Source organism: Oculina patagonica, chromosome 1 (genome assembly GCF_052425735.1).
Source record: "Oculina patagonica isolate OP01 chromosome 1, crgOcupat, whole genome shotgun sequence".
Lineage (NCBI taxonomy): Eukaryota > Metazoa > Cnidaria > Anthozoa > Scleractinia > Oculinidae > Oculina > Oculina patagonica.
This window is the reverse complement of record NC_135758.1, coordinates 25,627,154-25,644,810: the sequence shown is the minus strand read 5'-3', so window position 1 is coordinate 25,644,810 and position 17,657 is coordinate 25,627,154. Positions and strand designations below refer to the sequence as shown.

The window sequence follows — 17,657 nt, the reverse complement described above, 5'->3', positions numbered from 1 at the left end:
TTCAACATTAGATTTGACTCGATGTTTTATTAACCTTTCACAATAAAACCTCATTACCATGATAATTATTCAGCAGTTCTTGACCCGGAAGTGTTAACGTCATGCTGGTTGAAATGCCACAACATGATGTTCGCTGTTCGTAGAAAGTATCTTATGGAACAACTCCAGATTCCTCGTTTTACTAACTGATTGGCTTTACACTGTGTACAAATTAACATTATTTCTTCATCATTCTACTGGGTCCAATACTACTCACAATAAATGCGTGATAAGTGTATGATGCATAACTGTCATAGTTCAAACGATTCAGTAAACTTGAATACGGGTTTTCAGTGGTGGTGCCTGTTTGTCTGAACCCTTTTCGCAAAATCGCTTAATTAATGGCATGACATGGACATGGCATTTTTTGGTTTAAACTCTTCAACAACTTGTGCACCTCAGTGCATTAACAATTAGTGACAACCTGCAGTGATTTCAGAATAGCGTCGCTTTGCATTGAAATAGCGTTGAAAGAGGAAGTCAATCCACAGCAGCTGCTGTTGTGAAGGTGCATCAACCACTATTTATAGGCTACACAAAAACGAGTCTGGGAAATGGACATAGCTGGTTGGACATTTGGACAAATATCGCCGGTTCAATTGCAAGACAATAAAGAAAGTGTTGAAGGTTAAGCAATTAGCGTGCACTAGCTTAATGTTTGCAAAAATATTCACAATCATAGACAAAATAACTTTAGCTGGCGGCAATATACCAAGATTTAAAGTAAACAGCCTCGTGTAACCAAACTGAACAGTCGTCTGGTATACAACAATGTTTATAACAGAACTAAATTTTAGTTTGCGACGTTTTTGAGTTGTTGGTTAGCATATATTTTGTATGTCATCACACAATCTTTTTCGTTTTCCAGGGATTGCAATTTAACTTAAATAATTTGCATATACAATCGATGGTTAACTTCACAAAATCGAAAACACACTTTTTAACTCCTCCTACCATTTCTTTCAAGACAAAATCAGGATATATACATCATTAAACAAACTATCTTTATTTCGTGCATAAGAATATATATATCGTATTTTTTTGAAAACAACGCAAGTCGCACGGCCGTTGCATACACTTATATGTTATTTCAAATCAGAATTTGTTTTCTTCTGATCTATGCTGTACTAATACGAGCTCACATCTTATTTTAACCTCGTAGGCTATATTTTGCTCCTTTAGATTATCTTTGCTATAATTGTGTAATAACTGAAAAAAACGTAGTGTTAAACTTTTTTGTGTGCATTCTGACAACATTCTGGATTCCTTAAAAAATCCCCAGATGTCCCTTGATTTAAAAACATTAATAGCTGATACAAATTTCACGAAAACCTCAGATTATACTTCGTTTCGTCTATAAAATACAAAGTTCATGATTATACCAAGGTCCAAATTACACTTGAACCGACTCATCTGAAAACTTCCATATTTTTTTCGTTAGGTGACCCTAGTGGCATTTAAAAGTTACAAACTACGGGTCGTTTCATGCAAAACCTTAATGAATATCAATACCATGCAACATGACTTCAGGTCGAGGACAAACGAAACTCTCAGCAGTTTTAATCCTGTGAGAGAAATAGCTTGAGTAAAAAGAGATCTCTATTTTGGCACCATTTTGTAAACTTCTGAGAAAGATGACAGGCTTGAGCCATTCCCTACAGATGACAAAACATTATGGCGACCCATGTCGTGTCTCTGATTGGCTATTTTTCAACTAGCATGTAGCCAATCAGGGACACTACACTGCATTGCACGTCATCAGTAAGGAATTAATTGGTTCCGCCTCGTTCGGGTCTTCAGAAACTGGTGCCCCAAGAGAGATTAAGAAATAACCGTATCGTTTCACATCGCGTCACTCTTTTCGACCATGTCCTCTTCTTTGATGTAAGCGTTTGATCTGCTCATTTGCTCGTCTTGGGTGGCATACAGGTCTCCGACCTTGTTCTTGTTCAGTAAGAGTCGCGCAATGCGGTACTTGACAAATAAAACTGCCAGGGCTATCACTGCGACCAGGGCAAATCCACCAGCGGCGGCCGCACCTCCAATTACAGCTGCAGATTGTTTGCTTGTACCTATCGGCGTCGGAAAAAGTGTAACGTTGTAAATAGGATTTCGGGGATTTATTCACTGATTTAGGAAATCTATAATTTCCCTTTTATTAAGTCTCAAAACTTAAACACAGCTAAAGCTATGCCACTGGTTCGGCGGCCTTTTGGAAAACAGCACAAATCTTCCGCTTCGTCATGCAGGCGTGTCATTCAAAGATGCATTTCGCTCTTCTACAATACTAGCAATACTGGTTCGTTATAGCTTATTAACTCCTTGATGCTCAAACCATTAGCAGCAGGCTTCTCTATTATTGTTATTATTATTAACGCCTCCACGTTCAGTTTATAATAAATTTGACAAATGTTTCTGTGCGATTTATGCTGGGTGGAAAAAGTACTTCTATCATTTTTGATTTCTTACGATAAAGTGCGTTGCTTTTCACGGTAAACATGCAATTCTTGCATAGCTACTACTTTTCAAATTCACGAACTTTAGATTTCAGCTATTTACCCGCAGCTTCCTTCTTTTCTTTGATCACCAGAGGCCCTCGTGTGATGACTACGACGTCCGATGATGTGTATTCTTCTTCTACCTCTCGCCTCTTTCTCCTGTTCCCGCTCAAACACCCTTGTTGACACCTTTTAGTTGACAAATTACAAGTTAATTACTTCTATGAAACCTTTGGTAAGGTTGTGTTACTAAACAAGTGGATTGTTTTAGCACCAAGTCAAATCAAGGCTTAGTATACCAAAATCTTAAATCAGCAATGCAAAGACCACGCTTACCACTCTTCCACTCTTGCAAATATCCGGAACGTGCTATGTAAACTTCTGTGAGCACGGTTAAACTAACCTGGAATTAGAGTTTTGGTGACAGGCCAGCAGTTCACAGTGCAAGTAGAACGTGTCGTAGTTGTTAAAGAACCTGAATCCCAGGAACTGGAATCGTTGGTAGTTACGGGACGTGTCGTAGTCGTGTATCAGTGATGTATCGCGTGCACATCTATCAAGTTTAAAGTTAAAAAAAGGGATAATTGGGAAAGTTTACAGCAAAAATATTGCTTTAAGAGATAGCTAATGCTTGTGAAACTGTTACAACTACCAAAGGGGTTGACTCTTATGACAAGGGGAAGAAAAGTAAAAACGTCATGCTGGGTCATTTTTTGCCATCCGAATGGAAAGGAACTAAAAACAAACAAGAATGGTTGTAAATGCACAACCCGTAACATAATTCGTTAAACCATAACACTAGTACTCCTTCAAGACAGACATCATGGGTTAGAATGCCACTAAACATCTTCGTGAGCCCGTTGAGTTGTCAACACGCTTGAAAACATGTTGCATAGACTTGTCTCAGCGGCACGAAGCAGGATCAAGCCGGACATATTGCAGCGGTGCGTCCGTTCAAAAGTCTCAACACTCACGAGGCGACGCGTCGCTGCAACATATCCTCGTTACATCATCTCAGTTGTGTGCGCAAATGCTGCAATTTTGTCCCTGATACATCATGATGTCCCTCTGTTTGTCGGCAGCTTATAATTAATACGTACCCATTTTCGATAATGGTGTAATGCGGGGACGAATAAAAATCTGGGTTTTTTGTGGCCCTACAATTCTCAGCCATTATCACCAGGTCAGCACTTGAATCGACGCTGTACTCAAAATACATGTAATCATTGAGAGTCATTTCCACAGGAAATTCATTGTCGTTGTAGGGTGTCGAATATGCAGAGCTTCTGTAGACATTGAACCGAAAGGTGAAGTTACCAAAGCCACCTGAAAAATAACGTGAATATCTCAATTAGTTCCGTTTTGATCAAAATCTCAAACTAAAAATTGAAAGATGGATTATGTATTAGTTATGGTCTGATAAACTGTACATTTAAAGGTTAGGAACAGTGGTGGATATTAAAATTATCTTTGTTTCGCTTCCAAGCGACATCAAAGACAAACTCCTTCATACCTACGCCAGGTACATCTACTCTCCCCTCGGGAACGAAGTACAAACTGAGAAGCTTCTTTCTCGAATAGCTGCAGTGAAACGCAAGTTCAAAGTCATGCTCTCGAGTGATCAAGGTAGAGCCATCATCCCCAGAGCCTTGGATTGCCAGGGCGTCTTGTATAACTTTATTCGAGAAAACAAGAGTGTCTCCTGTTTCCACAAACGTTGTTCCGCAGTCGTTTAAAGAGGTAGTTAGATATATATGCGTGAAGTTTTCCGAAGCTGGACAAAACGGATATTGCAAGTGCAGCCGGCTCGCATCTAGGGACGAAAAAGCGCTCTTCTCAAAAGACACCAACATCTCATAATCACCACAAGTAACACTGGGTTCTGAAACGAAGTCAAAAGACTACAATATTAGCAGTTAGTAAACCGCAACAAATGCCACATTTAACCCATTGTATTTGACAGGGCGACAGACTACGTTCACTTTACAGTACCATCGCCAACCACAGAATGCGCCAAAACCGAAATGATCAAAACAGCTGCTAAGGTCCACTGCATCATGTTGTTCTCGAAGCTGCTGAAGAATCTAACCAGTCTCGCCGTGAATCAAAATGAAACTACACCACTTTGAAAACTCTCGAGGCACGCAAAAGGCGTGAGCTTTTGAGTCTTAATTTTTTCCGTCAATCAAACCTGTTGAAGTGCGCACAAAAGCCAATCATTGACGGATTTTAGCAATTCAATTATATGATTGAAAAAACTTTCTTTCATTGTAGTTAACTATTGTTCTTGCTTACTATACTGTGCCTTACTTCGGCACCCCATCAGCACTGATGCGAAATCATTTGAAATGGTCTGCCGACTAACACACTGAACTCCAATTTATTTCGTACAATTTTGACTTGCAGAATCTATTTCTTCTAATCACTTATGGTCTTTTTCCGCCGTTACATTAAAAACACAAATACAAATCTCAAAATGGTCTACTTAACTTCACGCTTAACTTCCTTAATGTGCTAATGACAAAAGATGTCCCGCGTGTTCTATTTTAAGACACATCAAAGAAGTTGTTTGTCTGAATATGTTATCAGCAAAAGAAGTTTCGAATTCTTGTCGTGTTATCAACAAGTACGCCCTAAAACGCGCGCTCAAGATATACTTCCCAGCGACGTATGGGAAATATATATCTTCCTTAAAGTTAGAAACTACATTCAAATGGCTAATTTACGTTTGGTGAATAATTTTATTCATTAACTTTATGGACAACTGTAACCATCGTATACACCTGATGCAAAACTAGGAGAAATACGTTTTCAGTAAAAACAAAACCTTCACATCGATTTAAACCTAACTTGAGTTCTCACAACACTCAACGTTACTTCTTATTTGTAAGGCTCTACCGCCTCTGCAAATTAAAACTATTATTGTGTTTACTTCACATTACTTTAATTGTTGTTCTCTATTGTATTAACAAACAAGTCTTTCACTAAAATATCTAAGATTTTCTAAGTACTTTCCCAATCTTGTTATAGTATTCTGTACTTTCCATAGATACTATATAGCTGTTTATTTAAAAAGGAATAAAATGGCATAGATTTCTTTTCAAAATAACCATAATAGCCTTCGTCATGTCAAGTGAACCATGTAAAGAAATTAGAAAGCTCCGTGAAAGCAATTGTAGCAGATAATTTGTGTCTGAGATGTTTCATGCAGAGTTTGAATAAGCGGTTGACAGCATGGTTTTGAAACTGTTTTTGTTTTTAACACGAGGAATATGACGTCAGCATGTTCCATGCTGTCCAAATTCTTGGAAATGAAAAAATGAATAACCCAGACCCAATGATGTGTTAAGTCATCAAAGTTTGTGGGATAACAATGAGAATTTTGAGAGAAGCGTCTGCTTGCAAATTTCGTGTCTGAAACCTAAATAGTAAATAAGTATAAGTGATAAGCAAAAAGTTATGTTAGTAGCGTTTAGTTTATAACAAACTGGCAACAATTTTACATGACGTAGTGCTCCTTAGGCTTAGTGGCTTAGCTAGAAAGAGAAATACTGACGTCGCACTGTGCAAGTCAAAACTACTTATGACATGCGAAGACATGCGAAGACACGCAATAACAGACTGATTATGTTGAGAGGATGAAACTTAAAGACACAAATAAGTCACTGTTACAGAAAGTTGAATTTAATGCTTGTATGATTACAAGCGGAAAGGAACGGCATGTAGTTGGCCCAGTGCTGCGCAAATTCTTGGAAATAATAGCGGAAGTTTAGACAACTTCAATTATCAGGACACCATGCCGTGCTGAGACAATGTTACTGATTCCATGTGACGTGTTTTGAATTTTTAACACCAAAGTACATAACGGATGGTGCGTTTGAATTGACTGATGTAAGTAGTTGGATTAACTATAAACATTATTGCAAGCTAGAAAAGATGTCATATGCAATGTGTCCGATAAGCCGCAGATTCTATGAAATGGAAATAGAAGTTAGATAGAGAGCTTGCTGGCGCCACGCTGTGCCAAGCATAAGCACTGTTGTCATGTAATGCGTTTTGTGTTTTAACCAAAGGATTGATTCTGTTTGTTAATGGAGTGCTCTCTAAGCATCAGTACAAGCAATTTCGCGTTTATGAAACAGTCAATAGTTGACTGATAAAAATAGTTTGATAAATAGTTTGCATACTTTTTCAAGTTGGTTGCTTGCGTGCTATTAATGAGTCCAAGCTGGGCGGTTTCTTGGAAAAAAGGGAAGCATTACTGAACCCATGCTGCGTCAGTGATTAGTTTTGTGTTTATCACAAACTACAAAATCATTTATTGTACAGACTGCATTCCACCATGCATAAGTGATAACACAGGTGACCTTGTCAATAGAAAATAAGCCTCAAACTGGTCGTCTTTTTAAAACTCACAAGCCGCCCGCTTTGAATTTATTTTATTAAAATGACTGGCAGTAGGGCGTGAAATGTTAAGAATTGCATTGTAAGGATTCAGAAGTCAGGTCGAGTCATGCTGTGCATATTCTTGGGATAAAATATTACAAAAAATAGAAAAAACAAGGAGGTTCTTTATGTTGGATTTCTACCGACGCGTTATTTTCTTACGCGCGTTTACGTGCGTGAAAAAAATAAAGAGACAATGTATGAACGGCTTGCGTAAACGTGTACGCAAGCCGTTCATACATTGTCGCAATTTTTTTTTTCGCGCACGTTAGCGGGTAAAAAATTACGCGTCAGTGTAAACCCACCTTTAATCATTAAACATGGTAAAATTGAGATAACATGCTCCCCACTCACGAAAGTAATAAAGACCCAAGTCTAATTTCCACTGACGCGTAATTTTTTACATGCGTTTACGTGGGTGAAAAAAATTAGAGACAATGTATGAACGACTTACGTGCACGTTTACGCAAGTCATTCCTACATTGTCTTTAAATTTTTACGCGCAAGTAAAAAATTACGCGTCAGTGGAAATCCACCATTAGGCTCAAAAAAAGTTTTGATATTATCACCACCGCCATGACTTCTTCTTGTTTGTATTTTACGGTCCTTTGAGTACGCTCAGAGACTTTGATGTTCATTCGACGACTATAGATCTTTTTTTCGTTTTATATCTTTATTAACAAATAGTTATCTATGTTATGATATACAAATAAGCTTAAAACAACTTAGTCTGATTTCGACTCCTTTGGTCTCACCGATGTGCTTCAAATTTGTTTTTCTTTTTTACCACGCCCATCCGAGTTGATCAGGGAAATATGTTTTTTTTTTCTCCTTGAGAGGCTCCAGATCTAGGGACGGAGTCTTGATAAAAAAAGATGAGTTTTCAGGAGTAATGCCATACTGTCTTCGGGGTTTCGATTAACTCGGATGGACTTGACAACGGGAACGGATAGGGGAAATAGCAGCGCGTGAATTGGGAACTGATGTCGTTTGTTTGCATTTGGATATTGCATTACTGCCTTACAACCATCTGTAAATTATTGTCGTAACTCGGACTTTTTATGATTTTTCCCTAAATTACTTATAAACATTTGCAATAGACCTTTTGGTTACACGAGCTTGTTATTATGTCAGTCATAAAAGTGATAATACAAAAGTGGATCAAAAAATAAGACATCTATAATTTTGTATCTTCTGGATAAGAATGTACCACAGCCATGTCTGTGCTTTGGTTTGCATCCGTGGAAACGCTTGGAATTTCTGCGTGTTTGGATGTAAACTGAGAAAGAACGTCATAAGGGGGAGAGTCATCTTCCTCTGCCTGAGCGTCAGTGTTATCCCTTGGCGCTATAAAAGGAAATATTAAGAATAGCTCGGCGTTAAAGTGAAGAATGAACATTTAGTTTCGCAACAAATACCACGTTATACAAAATTATCTCCAGATGATTTATGTCCAGATGACCAAGTTTAGTTGTATTCACTTTGAAATAAGAGAAATTATTAACGTAGAAAGTCCGTTCAGACAGATTGCGCCCGACTCCGCAGCCTCTCCACCCCACCCCCAGTTCCATCCATTTGCATTAATTGTTAAGCACTTGGAGACGATCATTCTTTCAGGAGCTTTAAGGTTAGATAATTCTGAACATTTTAGCGACTATCTCATCATTAATGGGAATATTGATTCCTTTCAATAGCTGGCGCTTTTACTTCTATGAATTTTTGGTTATAAGAACTGCAATACTGCAGTTCTTTCAGTACCCACCTTTATTCCTGCAGGATAATACCGAGGGCTGGAAAAGCAAAACAGTAAGAAATCCAACCAGAGTTAATATCCCAGGCGCCATTGCAAAGACGTGTTGTACATAACTGCTTATCGCCTCATTTGAGTCGGTACTACGTATAGCATCACCAACATGTCAAAAATCAGACAACAGTTTTATTTTACCACACAAGCCTGTAAATCATGCGGGTACGTTAGTAAGCTTCTTGGAATCGAAGTTTAAGAGCTTGTCAGATTTAGATCTTAAGAGATTGCTTTGCATTTCATTTCATTAAAGTGTGCTCAAAAAATAATTACCACTCATGATCTCTTATTTAAACGTCATATCGTTATATTTTAGAGTATCTCCCCTATCCAACCTCGCCCGCCGAGAACACGCCCATATCGCCTAATTATCGTTGAAGTTTACGACACGCTTAGCAGACTCAAAAACATTCAGTTTACTTGTTTAGGTGTTAGGGACTATATATAGCATCGAGTGCGACCAGACAATTATTATTTGCGTCAACTAATTAAGTTGCACATGGAAAGATATTATTGCTTTCAAAAGAACTTAAATATTTTTTTTATACATATACAACTGAATTCTTTTTTACATGAAAACGTTCAGCCTTTAGTTATACTTACTCCATTTGTGCCGGATAAAATCCTTGTATCCCAATGATAAGGCCGCCGCTTGACAGTCTGGCGATCAAAGTGATAATGGAGATCACTGATCCACTGGTTTCCTGAAAATTTATGATACTGTGAATGATTTCCAGTGAACATAAGGTTCGACGTATATATCTTTTTTTTTTAATTTTGAATTCCACCACTCTGCTACACAAAGAAGTCGACGGTTGAACGTAGCCAAATAGAATAGTTACATTGTGCGCTGTTTGGCCCGAAATTACGTTGGAAAGGATAAACAGTGCTGTAGAAAGGAAATCAACCTAAACTCGTACCCAGATCTCTACTTACCACGGTAGTACACATCTAGTCAAGTCCGTTTAGTTCGCCATTCCGATTGGTTAATAAATTGCATCAGCATTTGCGCGGATACAAACTTTGTTTTGCACGCGCGCACATACGTGAGCTGGTAGGAAAATATGATGGATTATAAAGGCCTTATAAAAAACTTAAGTGAAATAGCTACAGAAAAAAATTTCTAGTTCAAGCTTCTTAGTTCAAAAAGGGGTCAATAACCATGTATGTGAAGAAAAAATGTCTAAAAACCTTCATAAATCTGAAGCGTTCATCTTCTTTATACGCGTCAAACACAGCGCGCGCTCTTTTTCACCACTGTTGAAAGCAATGGGTTGAAGATTTGAATTTATCATCAAAACCTGAGTGGCGCCTTTATTCTTATCCAAATCGATCTCAAGATTTAGTTATTGGTCTTTCCCATTATAGGAAAGTAGATTACGACCTATTTTTAAAGACCAAGCAAGCTTTCCATCCACTTAAATGCCGAGCATGCGTAGTTGCGTCGTGTGTCAGATTTTTGATTTGACGCAAGCAAAAACGAACTTTACCAGATGTTCTCTCCGAGGGTTGAGAAGATCTGGGTACGAGAATAGAAATCAACTTAAAAGCATTAACCGCGTACCTTGTTTTCTCCAATCAGTTCAGTGATGAAAGCCAGTGCCATCACGTACATAATGGACATACCACTTCCTATTATAACAACTGGTGCATAGGTTGTTTGTCTGGTGGAGGGAGTTTGAAAATAACTCCAAACAGTACCGCTCATCACAAGAGAAGCTGCCAAAAGGTAACTCCACTGGAAGAGGAGAAAAATCAGAGGTAAAATTCAGTCAATTCAGTCTTTTATGTTAGGCTCATCATTCACTATTCCTCGATTTCACTTTTGATTTAAACCCTGATTTATTACTTTTTACACATACACAGGCATGGTGCTCAGGTCTGGCGGTAGCACAATATAGTTTGATTTAAATTCAGGATTCAGTCTGATTGTTTCAGAAAGTCACTGGTCTTCATCCAGTCGATTCGGTTTGGTTTCCAAACATATCAAACCGTAAAGATGTTGTTTTAAGGCTTACGAAGGACTAAAGCATTCGAAACACATCGAAAGAGGTGAATCCTGGTAAGAGAAAAGGAGAGCCTTACCGATTTGATTTCTAGTTTTTATCTCACAATGTCTTGGAGTACTATTCATTTGTGTTTAAAACAAAATTATATCGCATAATTGCATCATGGAAACCCCAGACAGCTAGTGGATAATTCATTAAATTATTGAAATCCAGTGGCCTAGTTTGAAAGTTTACTCAAAGTCATTGTGTCCCTTGGCTAAGGCACTTAGCTCCTATAGTGCCCCTTCTTATTTTATTGCGATGCATTTATTTTGGAGGTAACGAAATCGTGAGCTCTGCATGGGTCGCACTCGTTTGCTGAAGAGAAAAGTAGAACACAGATTGAAAGACCAAGTGTTTGGGATAAATGGCCACGAAAGTGACGTTTTATTTTAAAACAATTATTAAAGCCAATCACGTACATGTCTTTAGGAAAGGTGGGGGTCAAAAATTTCGCCACGTTTATAAAAAACTTAAGACGAAAAGAAATGACAGTCCGCGGGTCGGTGGCTGGGGAGGCGGTGGGAATATTTTCGATCTAGCGACAAGATAGTTGAGTACAGGATGATGGCGATAGTAGGAAGGGGCGAATGTAAAAGATCACTAATCTTTTATACACGCCATAAACACGTACTGTCTCCTGATTGGTCAGAGAACCACAAACCGCGGACTGTCAAGTAACAGGAATGTCCCGCAATAAAATGACATTACGATTTATCTATCTTCATCTTAATGTTTGTTTATGCTCGTGTATATGAAATGCATACTTAAAATGCTGAAAATTGTAACAAAAGCAGCTAGCATCCCATTCATAAAACCATCCAGAAATTCGGCTATAGCAGCTATGCAGTGTTCCAGGTACGTTTTATAGGGAGGAGTTATATGTATAGAGGTCAGTGAATATAGGCCTTATCATCACCAAATAAACAAAAGTGTTCCACTGATTAACTTAAAAAATTAATGGATAAGGTAGCCAGCCTTAAAGTGTTGTGAATCCAAGGCCTGCTACCTCTGGCTTTAAGAACATGCTATCAAGAACTTACCTTAGTTCCAATCTTTTTGTTAAGTTTTTCACAAAACGTGCTTGCAATAGATGCACTGATCAGAAGAACCAATGGAAAATAGGCAATGGCTTCCTAGAGTATTATGAGAAAGTCAAACAAATTTATTAGACACTGCTGTTTGATACAAAGTAAAAACAAATTTAATCAAATTATCGTTGGAATAGTCAGTCTTTGAGGCATTGAAGTAAAGTCAGAAAAGAGTCATTCAAATTTTAGTCGATCAAAAAGGATATTTCATAAAACCTTTCAGAAGTAGATTCATAAACTTAGAAGATTTAGTGTTGCGAAGCTAACTTAAATGTCAGTCGCAAAAATGTCTCGCTCTCGAGGACACTTGAGTCGATCCACGCTTTATGATAGCTTTTATGGATAAAGTGAAGAGCCACGTAAAATTTTTTTGGTTGCATGACGTCAGTTACGATCCCAAATTATATTAACCTACGGGTCAACGCCCAACAAGCGGTTGTGAAGTGCCTTGATTACAGAAGAGAGGTCCGGAATCAGCTTAAAATCTCACGCTGTCTACGGCCGGTACAAAAATGGTCAATCCTTCAAGCCTACCAAGATGTGAAGAACAGCGTTTTCGAGCCTTCCTTACCCAGTACAAAGTCGAAAATAAACTTCTAAAAACCCGTCAAGGTATTTACCTTTGCAAACTGCAGTCTTTCTGTGAGAAATAATGGTAAATAAGCGTAAACTGCGTCTTGAACGAGGCGTGAACATGTGAATATTACAGCAACCTGTAAATAATAATTATAAATAATAAAAGCTGTTAAAGTTAACTATGTTATACACTTCATTATATTTACATCGCTATTACTTTAACCACAAATTGGAAAATAATTATATTTTCCAATTATACAGACTACCTTTGGGCAACAGAAAATTTTGTTAATATCAGCATTCTATGCCGGGAAGGGGGCAGGGGAGATCTTAGTGTTTCGACTTGTACATTGTTTATTGTCCTAGAGACTCTATTTTACGTAATTTGGTGATTGCATAAACCGCAACACTTAATTAGAAACTGGAATTCCGAGGAGAGGGAAGAGAGTGATCATGGCATACCTTGTACACATCTGGATCCGTCAACCAGTCTTTGACTGTTTTGGGACGTTTCTTAGCATGTGAACAGCGGATGATCGGTGGTGACCCAGCATTATCATGCACATCAGTGTCTGTGGGCTGTTGCTGAACATGGATCTGCATTTCTTCACCGCCGGTCATGATAACCTTCTTCTCAAGGGGATCATCAAGTTGGAGTTCATTTGCTGTTTTCTCGTCAATTTGTGTTATGGCGGGAGTTTCTGGCAGGCTAAAAGCCACGGATTTTCTTGTTTTGTGAACGACTGAGGTGTTACTGAGCTCTTCCTTCTTCACATCTTCACTAAATTCAAAATTGGGAACACCAAGTTTGCCATCAATGGTAACAGGCACGTCAACTTGATTTCTATATTTGGCTGAAATAGAAACGTCTGCACTGTCATCTCTTCCGATTGCCAACTCTGTCGTTTCGTCAATGGTAGGAAACTTCTTGAAGCATTCCCCGGTGTCTTTTTTTACTTCATCCTGGGGCGCTTCCTGTGCACCAGTTTCGTATTCACCATGTGCGCTGTTTACTGCAACTTGGTGTTCGAAATTGACAGTAGATATCTCTTGTTGACTGTGGTCTAATCTAGATAGGAGTCCGTCAATGACACGCACTACAAAGCTTTTTCTGCGATCACGATCTAAATTGTGTAGTTCTAAAACCAAGTGGTCACCACTTTCCTTGTTTTGTGGTTCCTCAACTGCTTCTTCGGTCTTGTGTGTTGTATTGTGACCAGCCTTGGCTTCCTCGTCGTTAAAAACAGCAGCAACAAATTTCTGCAGGAAACTTTTCTTTCGCTTACGATGTTCAACTTCCTCGGTGACCTCTTGCCCTTCGTCAAAGACTGTTTTGTTGTAAGATGAAGCCATGAGCAATTCAACAAATACATCTGCCATAATGGTCCTTCGAGCGTCTTTAAGAGAGTAATTAAAGTGAAAGACAAAAGTATCATCAGTAATACAAGGCTCATCTCATCTTACTGTTATGGAGTGAAATATTATTTTTAGAGCTCAGTAATTTTAGTTCATGATTAATCGTTTATAATTTTGTTTCTGTTTGTATTTGTTATCTTAAGTATGTCTCGGGAACCGGTCTCAAGTTTTCCAAGGTCACAGAGATTCGAACCCAAACATGTTTACAATTTTACTATCTAGTTGATGAACCTTCGAGTTTGGAATTAGAATAAGAGAAGTGTTGAAGAAAATAAAGAAGTTGCTCAGAAGATCTGGCCAGAGCCTTGGTTACCTCTCGTGGAGCTTTCCCCCCTAAAGATATTCTAACATTACCACTAAAAGCTTCGCTCAACTAAAGCTCACGTCGAACTCATCTGATACACAACTAAATTACTAAGTTCACCAACCTTCATTTGATGGGGCGGTAGCGTATGCTAAATAGCACTACTGTGAAACTACTCACTACTTAAACAACGTTAAAACAACATTCAGTAATTTTCGTAATTTTTTAATCCGGCTCAGAAATTCTTGCCTAACAGTGTTCTACCACGCATTCTGCTTGTGAAACGTTTTAACGTTTAAAACACCGTTATAAAACACCTTTCACCTTCTACAAATTACTGTTCTATCCTTTCTTGGTAGCAACATCCAAGATGGCAAATTTAATGACATCTTAATCAACAGAAGTTACATCGTGTTGTAGAGCAATTTCATTGCTATCTACTTAATGCAAACTAATTTTGATGTGTCATAATAAGACGAAAATTTAAACCTAAGGGGAGGGAGATTCATCCCTTCCCCCGTTTTACTACGGTGGGCTATAAATTAGTTTGTACGTCTGAGTAAATTTTATTTACCTTTTTTTCGAGACTTGCTTTTATTGCCGCCCATTTCGAGGACACCTGTTAGCAGTCCGTCGCTGTTCTACAAAGAAATAAATGTGAAAAAGAGTTGGACATTAAGCCTAGTGTGGAAATAATACATCGAGAAAGACATTTTTCAAAGAAATCAAAAAAGAGTCCTTCTTTACTTACCATAAAATCCATATATGTCATAGTGGATCTTCTTACACGTGCACGCTTCTTGGGTTCCTTTGTGCCGATGTAGAAAATGGCTGCAAAGAAGATTCCTGTTCCGGTTACAATCCAACAGAGGTGCTAGAAAAGATTAAGATGACACCTTCAGTAGTGGACGGTAGATAATGTAACAAAAGCTTTAAAGAGGGTAAGCTACAAAATCAGAGTAAGAACCGCAAGGAATACAGTTAAATCGTTCACTGAAGAAGATCAAGTAAGCCAGCTAGCTGAGACGACTAGAAAAACCTATCAGCCTGTACAAGCTAAAAATCTAGTACCAACCGCAAAATCTTGCAGGGATTTAGGTCCAATGCTATCTCCACTGTCTTGTCCAAGAACGGCCCATACGATGACGTAAACATAAACACCACTTAAGAAGGTAAACACAGTCCTAGTTGACACAAACAAATGGTAAGAAGACCGTCTGCATGTTGGAGATTCTTTAATTATTTAAACCAGTTTACTTCGAGCTAATTAAGAACAAATTTTATTTGAAATGTGGGATTTGAGAATACTTTCCGATGTAAAAATGACACTAAATACTGTATTGAAGTTCAATAAGATAAAATCCGCTGAACACTACACTTAAGCTAGTGCTCTAGTTAAACAGTAAAAGGATAAATTAAACTAATAAAATTCATAGGAACCAAATGAGCCAATTTTGTGAGAGCTGAAGCTTGGCAAGTATAGGTTCCTCGAAATCGTAGCTTTTTAGAAAAATTCAATTGAAAATAAATCAAAGGTCGGTTTTAACTTTCGCAGTGACAAGTAAGGGACAGACTAGATATTAAACCTATCGCACAGTATAAATTATGATATTTAATCAGAGTAATACGAACCTCACTGCGCTTAGTGCTGTGCATTCTTCCACCTTTTCAGCCACAGTCGAGATAAACGCTAAATGATTGATCTCCACCATGTTGTAACAAAGGTTTGTCAACGCAGACCACAGGCTATAATAGACAAGTAGAAGCAAGCTTTGATCTCTGCCATCACAGAGAAAGCAGCGATTGAGCAAAAGAGGGAAGACGATTGCCATCAGAACTGTTGCGACGAGATGCCAAGATTTACGGCGGCCAATTTTACTTGACAAAAGAGGAACATTGACTCTGTCACCAAGATATCCGGTTAGAGGAGAGATTAAAGCGTCTGCAATTTGCCCGATGAGTATTATCAGCCCTGTTTGTGACGCTGAAACTTGTACCACTTTCATGAAAAACAAGATTTCAAATGAGAGTAGCAGCTGACGGTAGAGATCATTGAACACATTGCCAACTCCACATGATAAACGTTCCGCTGTCTTCATTGTCTAAAAATTAAAAAAACGTGCTTTTTAAAACGCTTTCAAGGGAAACAGGTTTATAACATTGCACACTAATCGGCAGTATAGCTAGAAAATAATTTAATCATGCGATAAGTGATGATCTTGCATAATTATAGCATTCGTGCAAGGCATGGATGTGTGCAGGGGAATACTCGTCGAAACATTTTAATTTAACCCCTAAAAGGAAATGGATCGATCTGGGCGTAGGTCAAGCTTTTACTTTTTTGAACCTAAATGATAATACTTTTCATGCCTGATTGGATCGCCAACACGGTATGACGACAGTTTCATTTATTTACTTATTTCTTCACGTGCAACCCTAAACACGATCTTGGAGGTTACATTGGCGTACAGCCCCGAACACCATAAGTGAAAACAAAATACGTAATATGGTGAACATCCCCGTCTTTTTAATACGGGAATTCCCCTAGGGAAATGTACACTGCAGTATTTCCTCGAATAATAGTCGTCCCAAAATTAATTGCTCCCCTCGATCGAATAATCGCCCCTCTTTGGTGGAAATATTTGTAATAATTGCCTCCTTCAAATTTACTACTGGAATAGAAATGACTCAAACCCTAGACGTAAGTTTGAGTACCTTGGCCGGGACGAAACGCTGCGTCAGACTAGCCACGAACTATCCAATTATCACAAGTACCTGTCAAATTTTATTGTCAAACCGTAGTGCCAAGGATATTGACATGATTGAGGCTGAAAATTAGCCAAGGAAACCAAACTGCCAACACTTAGAAAGTCGAGCCCTGTTACAATAGACTTGATGTTATTATTTTATGATTAAATGGGAAAATAAAACAAAATGTTTACGGCAATACTTTCAGCGAGCGAGATCGTTTTAAATAATCGCCCTCCTCGAATTCGATCACTCTTTTTGATACAAAAAAATAAAATAATCATCCGGGTTATTTTACGAGGAAATACGGTATTTATTGTGCTCGTGTTTGTTTCTTTAGGATAAGCTAATTACTGATGAGCCATCAGGCTCGAAAGTAAAGTTAAATTTATTATAAGTTCCACCCGAAAGTAACGATCTCCCGATAAGTCGACCATCCGAAAGTGGCGATAAAATGTCACGGTTGTTAGTAATCACCGAAAGCAGAAATATTCCGAAAGTAATAATCTTGCTAAAATAATGATCGCAAACGTAACTTTCGCCTGAAAGGATTAAAAAATGTGTGAACGCAGTTTCGCGTTTGCCAGGTACACTTGATTTACCCAAAGTGGGATCTTATGAAGGTGGCCAGCAATTTCGAAGCTTGGCCTGTTAATTTTCGGAGCATAAGATTTAAAGATCATTTTT

General features: G+C 38.3%; 2 protein-coding genes across 2 annotated transcripts; both read right to left on the bottom strand.

Moving 5' to 3' along the window:
* Positions 1-1,029: 1,029 nt before the first annotated feature.
* LOC144643075 (ZP domain-containing protein-like) lies at positions 1,030-4,676 on the bottom strand. The gene is made up of 6 exons (XM_078502218.1): positions 4,530-4,676; positions 4,051-4,419; positions 3,638-3,863; positions 2,941-3,090; positions 2,599-2,726; positions 1,030-2,111 (listed from the first exon to the last, which is right to left on the bottom strand). Exons 1-6 carry the CDS (start codon positions 4,594-4,596, stop codon positions 1,882-1,884), a joined length of 1,170 nt encoding a protein of 389 aa, XP_078358344.1. The 5' UTR covers positions 4,597-4,676; the 3' UTR covers positions 1,030-1,881.
* A 3,037-nt stretch (positions 4,677-7,713) lies between these two features.
* Positions 7,714-16,356, bottom strand: LOC144642477 (uncharacterized). Its single transcript, XM_078501443.1, has 11 exons — positions 15,855-16,356; positions 15,298-15,406; positions 14,974-15,096; positions 14,797-14,863; positions 12,965-13,899; positions 12,547-12,639; positions 11,879-11,971; positions 10,352-10,525; positions 9,391-9,491; positions 8,746-8,876; positions 7,714-8,330 (listed from the first exon to the last, which is right to left on the bottom strand). The coding sequence occupies exons 1-11, from the start codon at positions 16,319-16,321 to the stop codon at positions 8,161-8,163; spliced, it is 2,463 nt and encodes an 820-aa protein (XP_078357569.1). The 5' UTR covers positions 16,322-16,356; the 3' UTR covers positions 7,714-8,160.
* Positions 16,357-17,657: the final 1,301 nt, after the last annotated feature.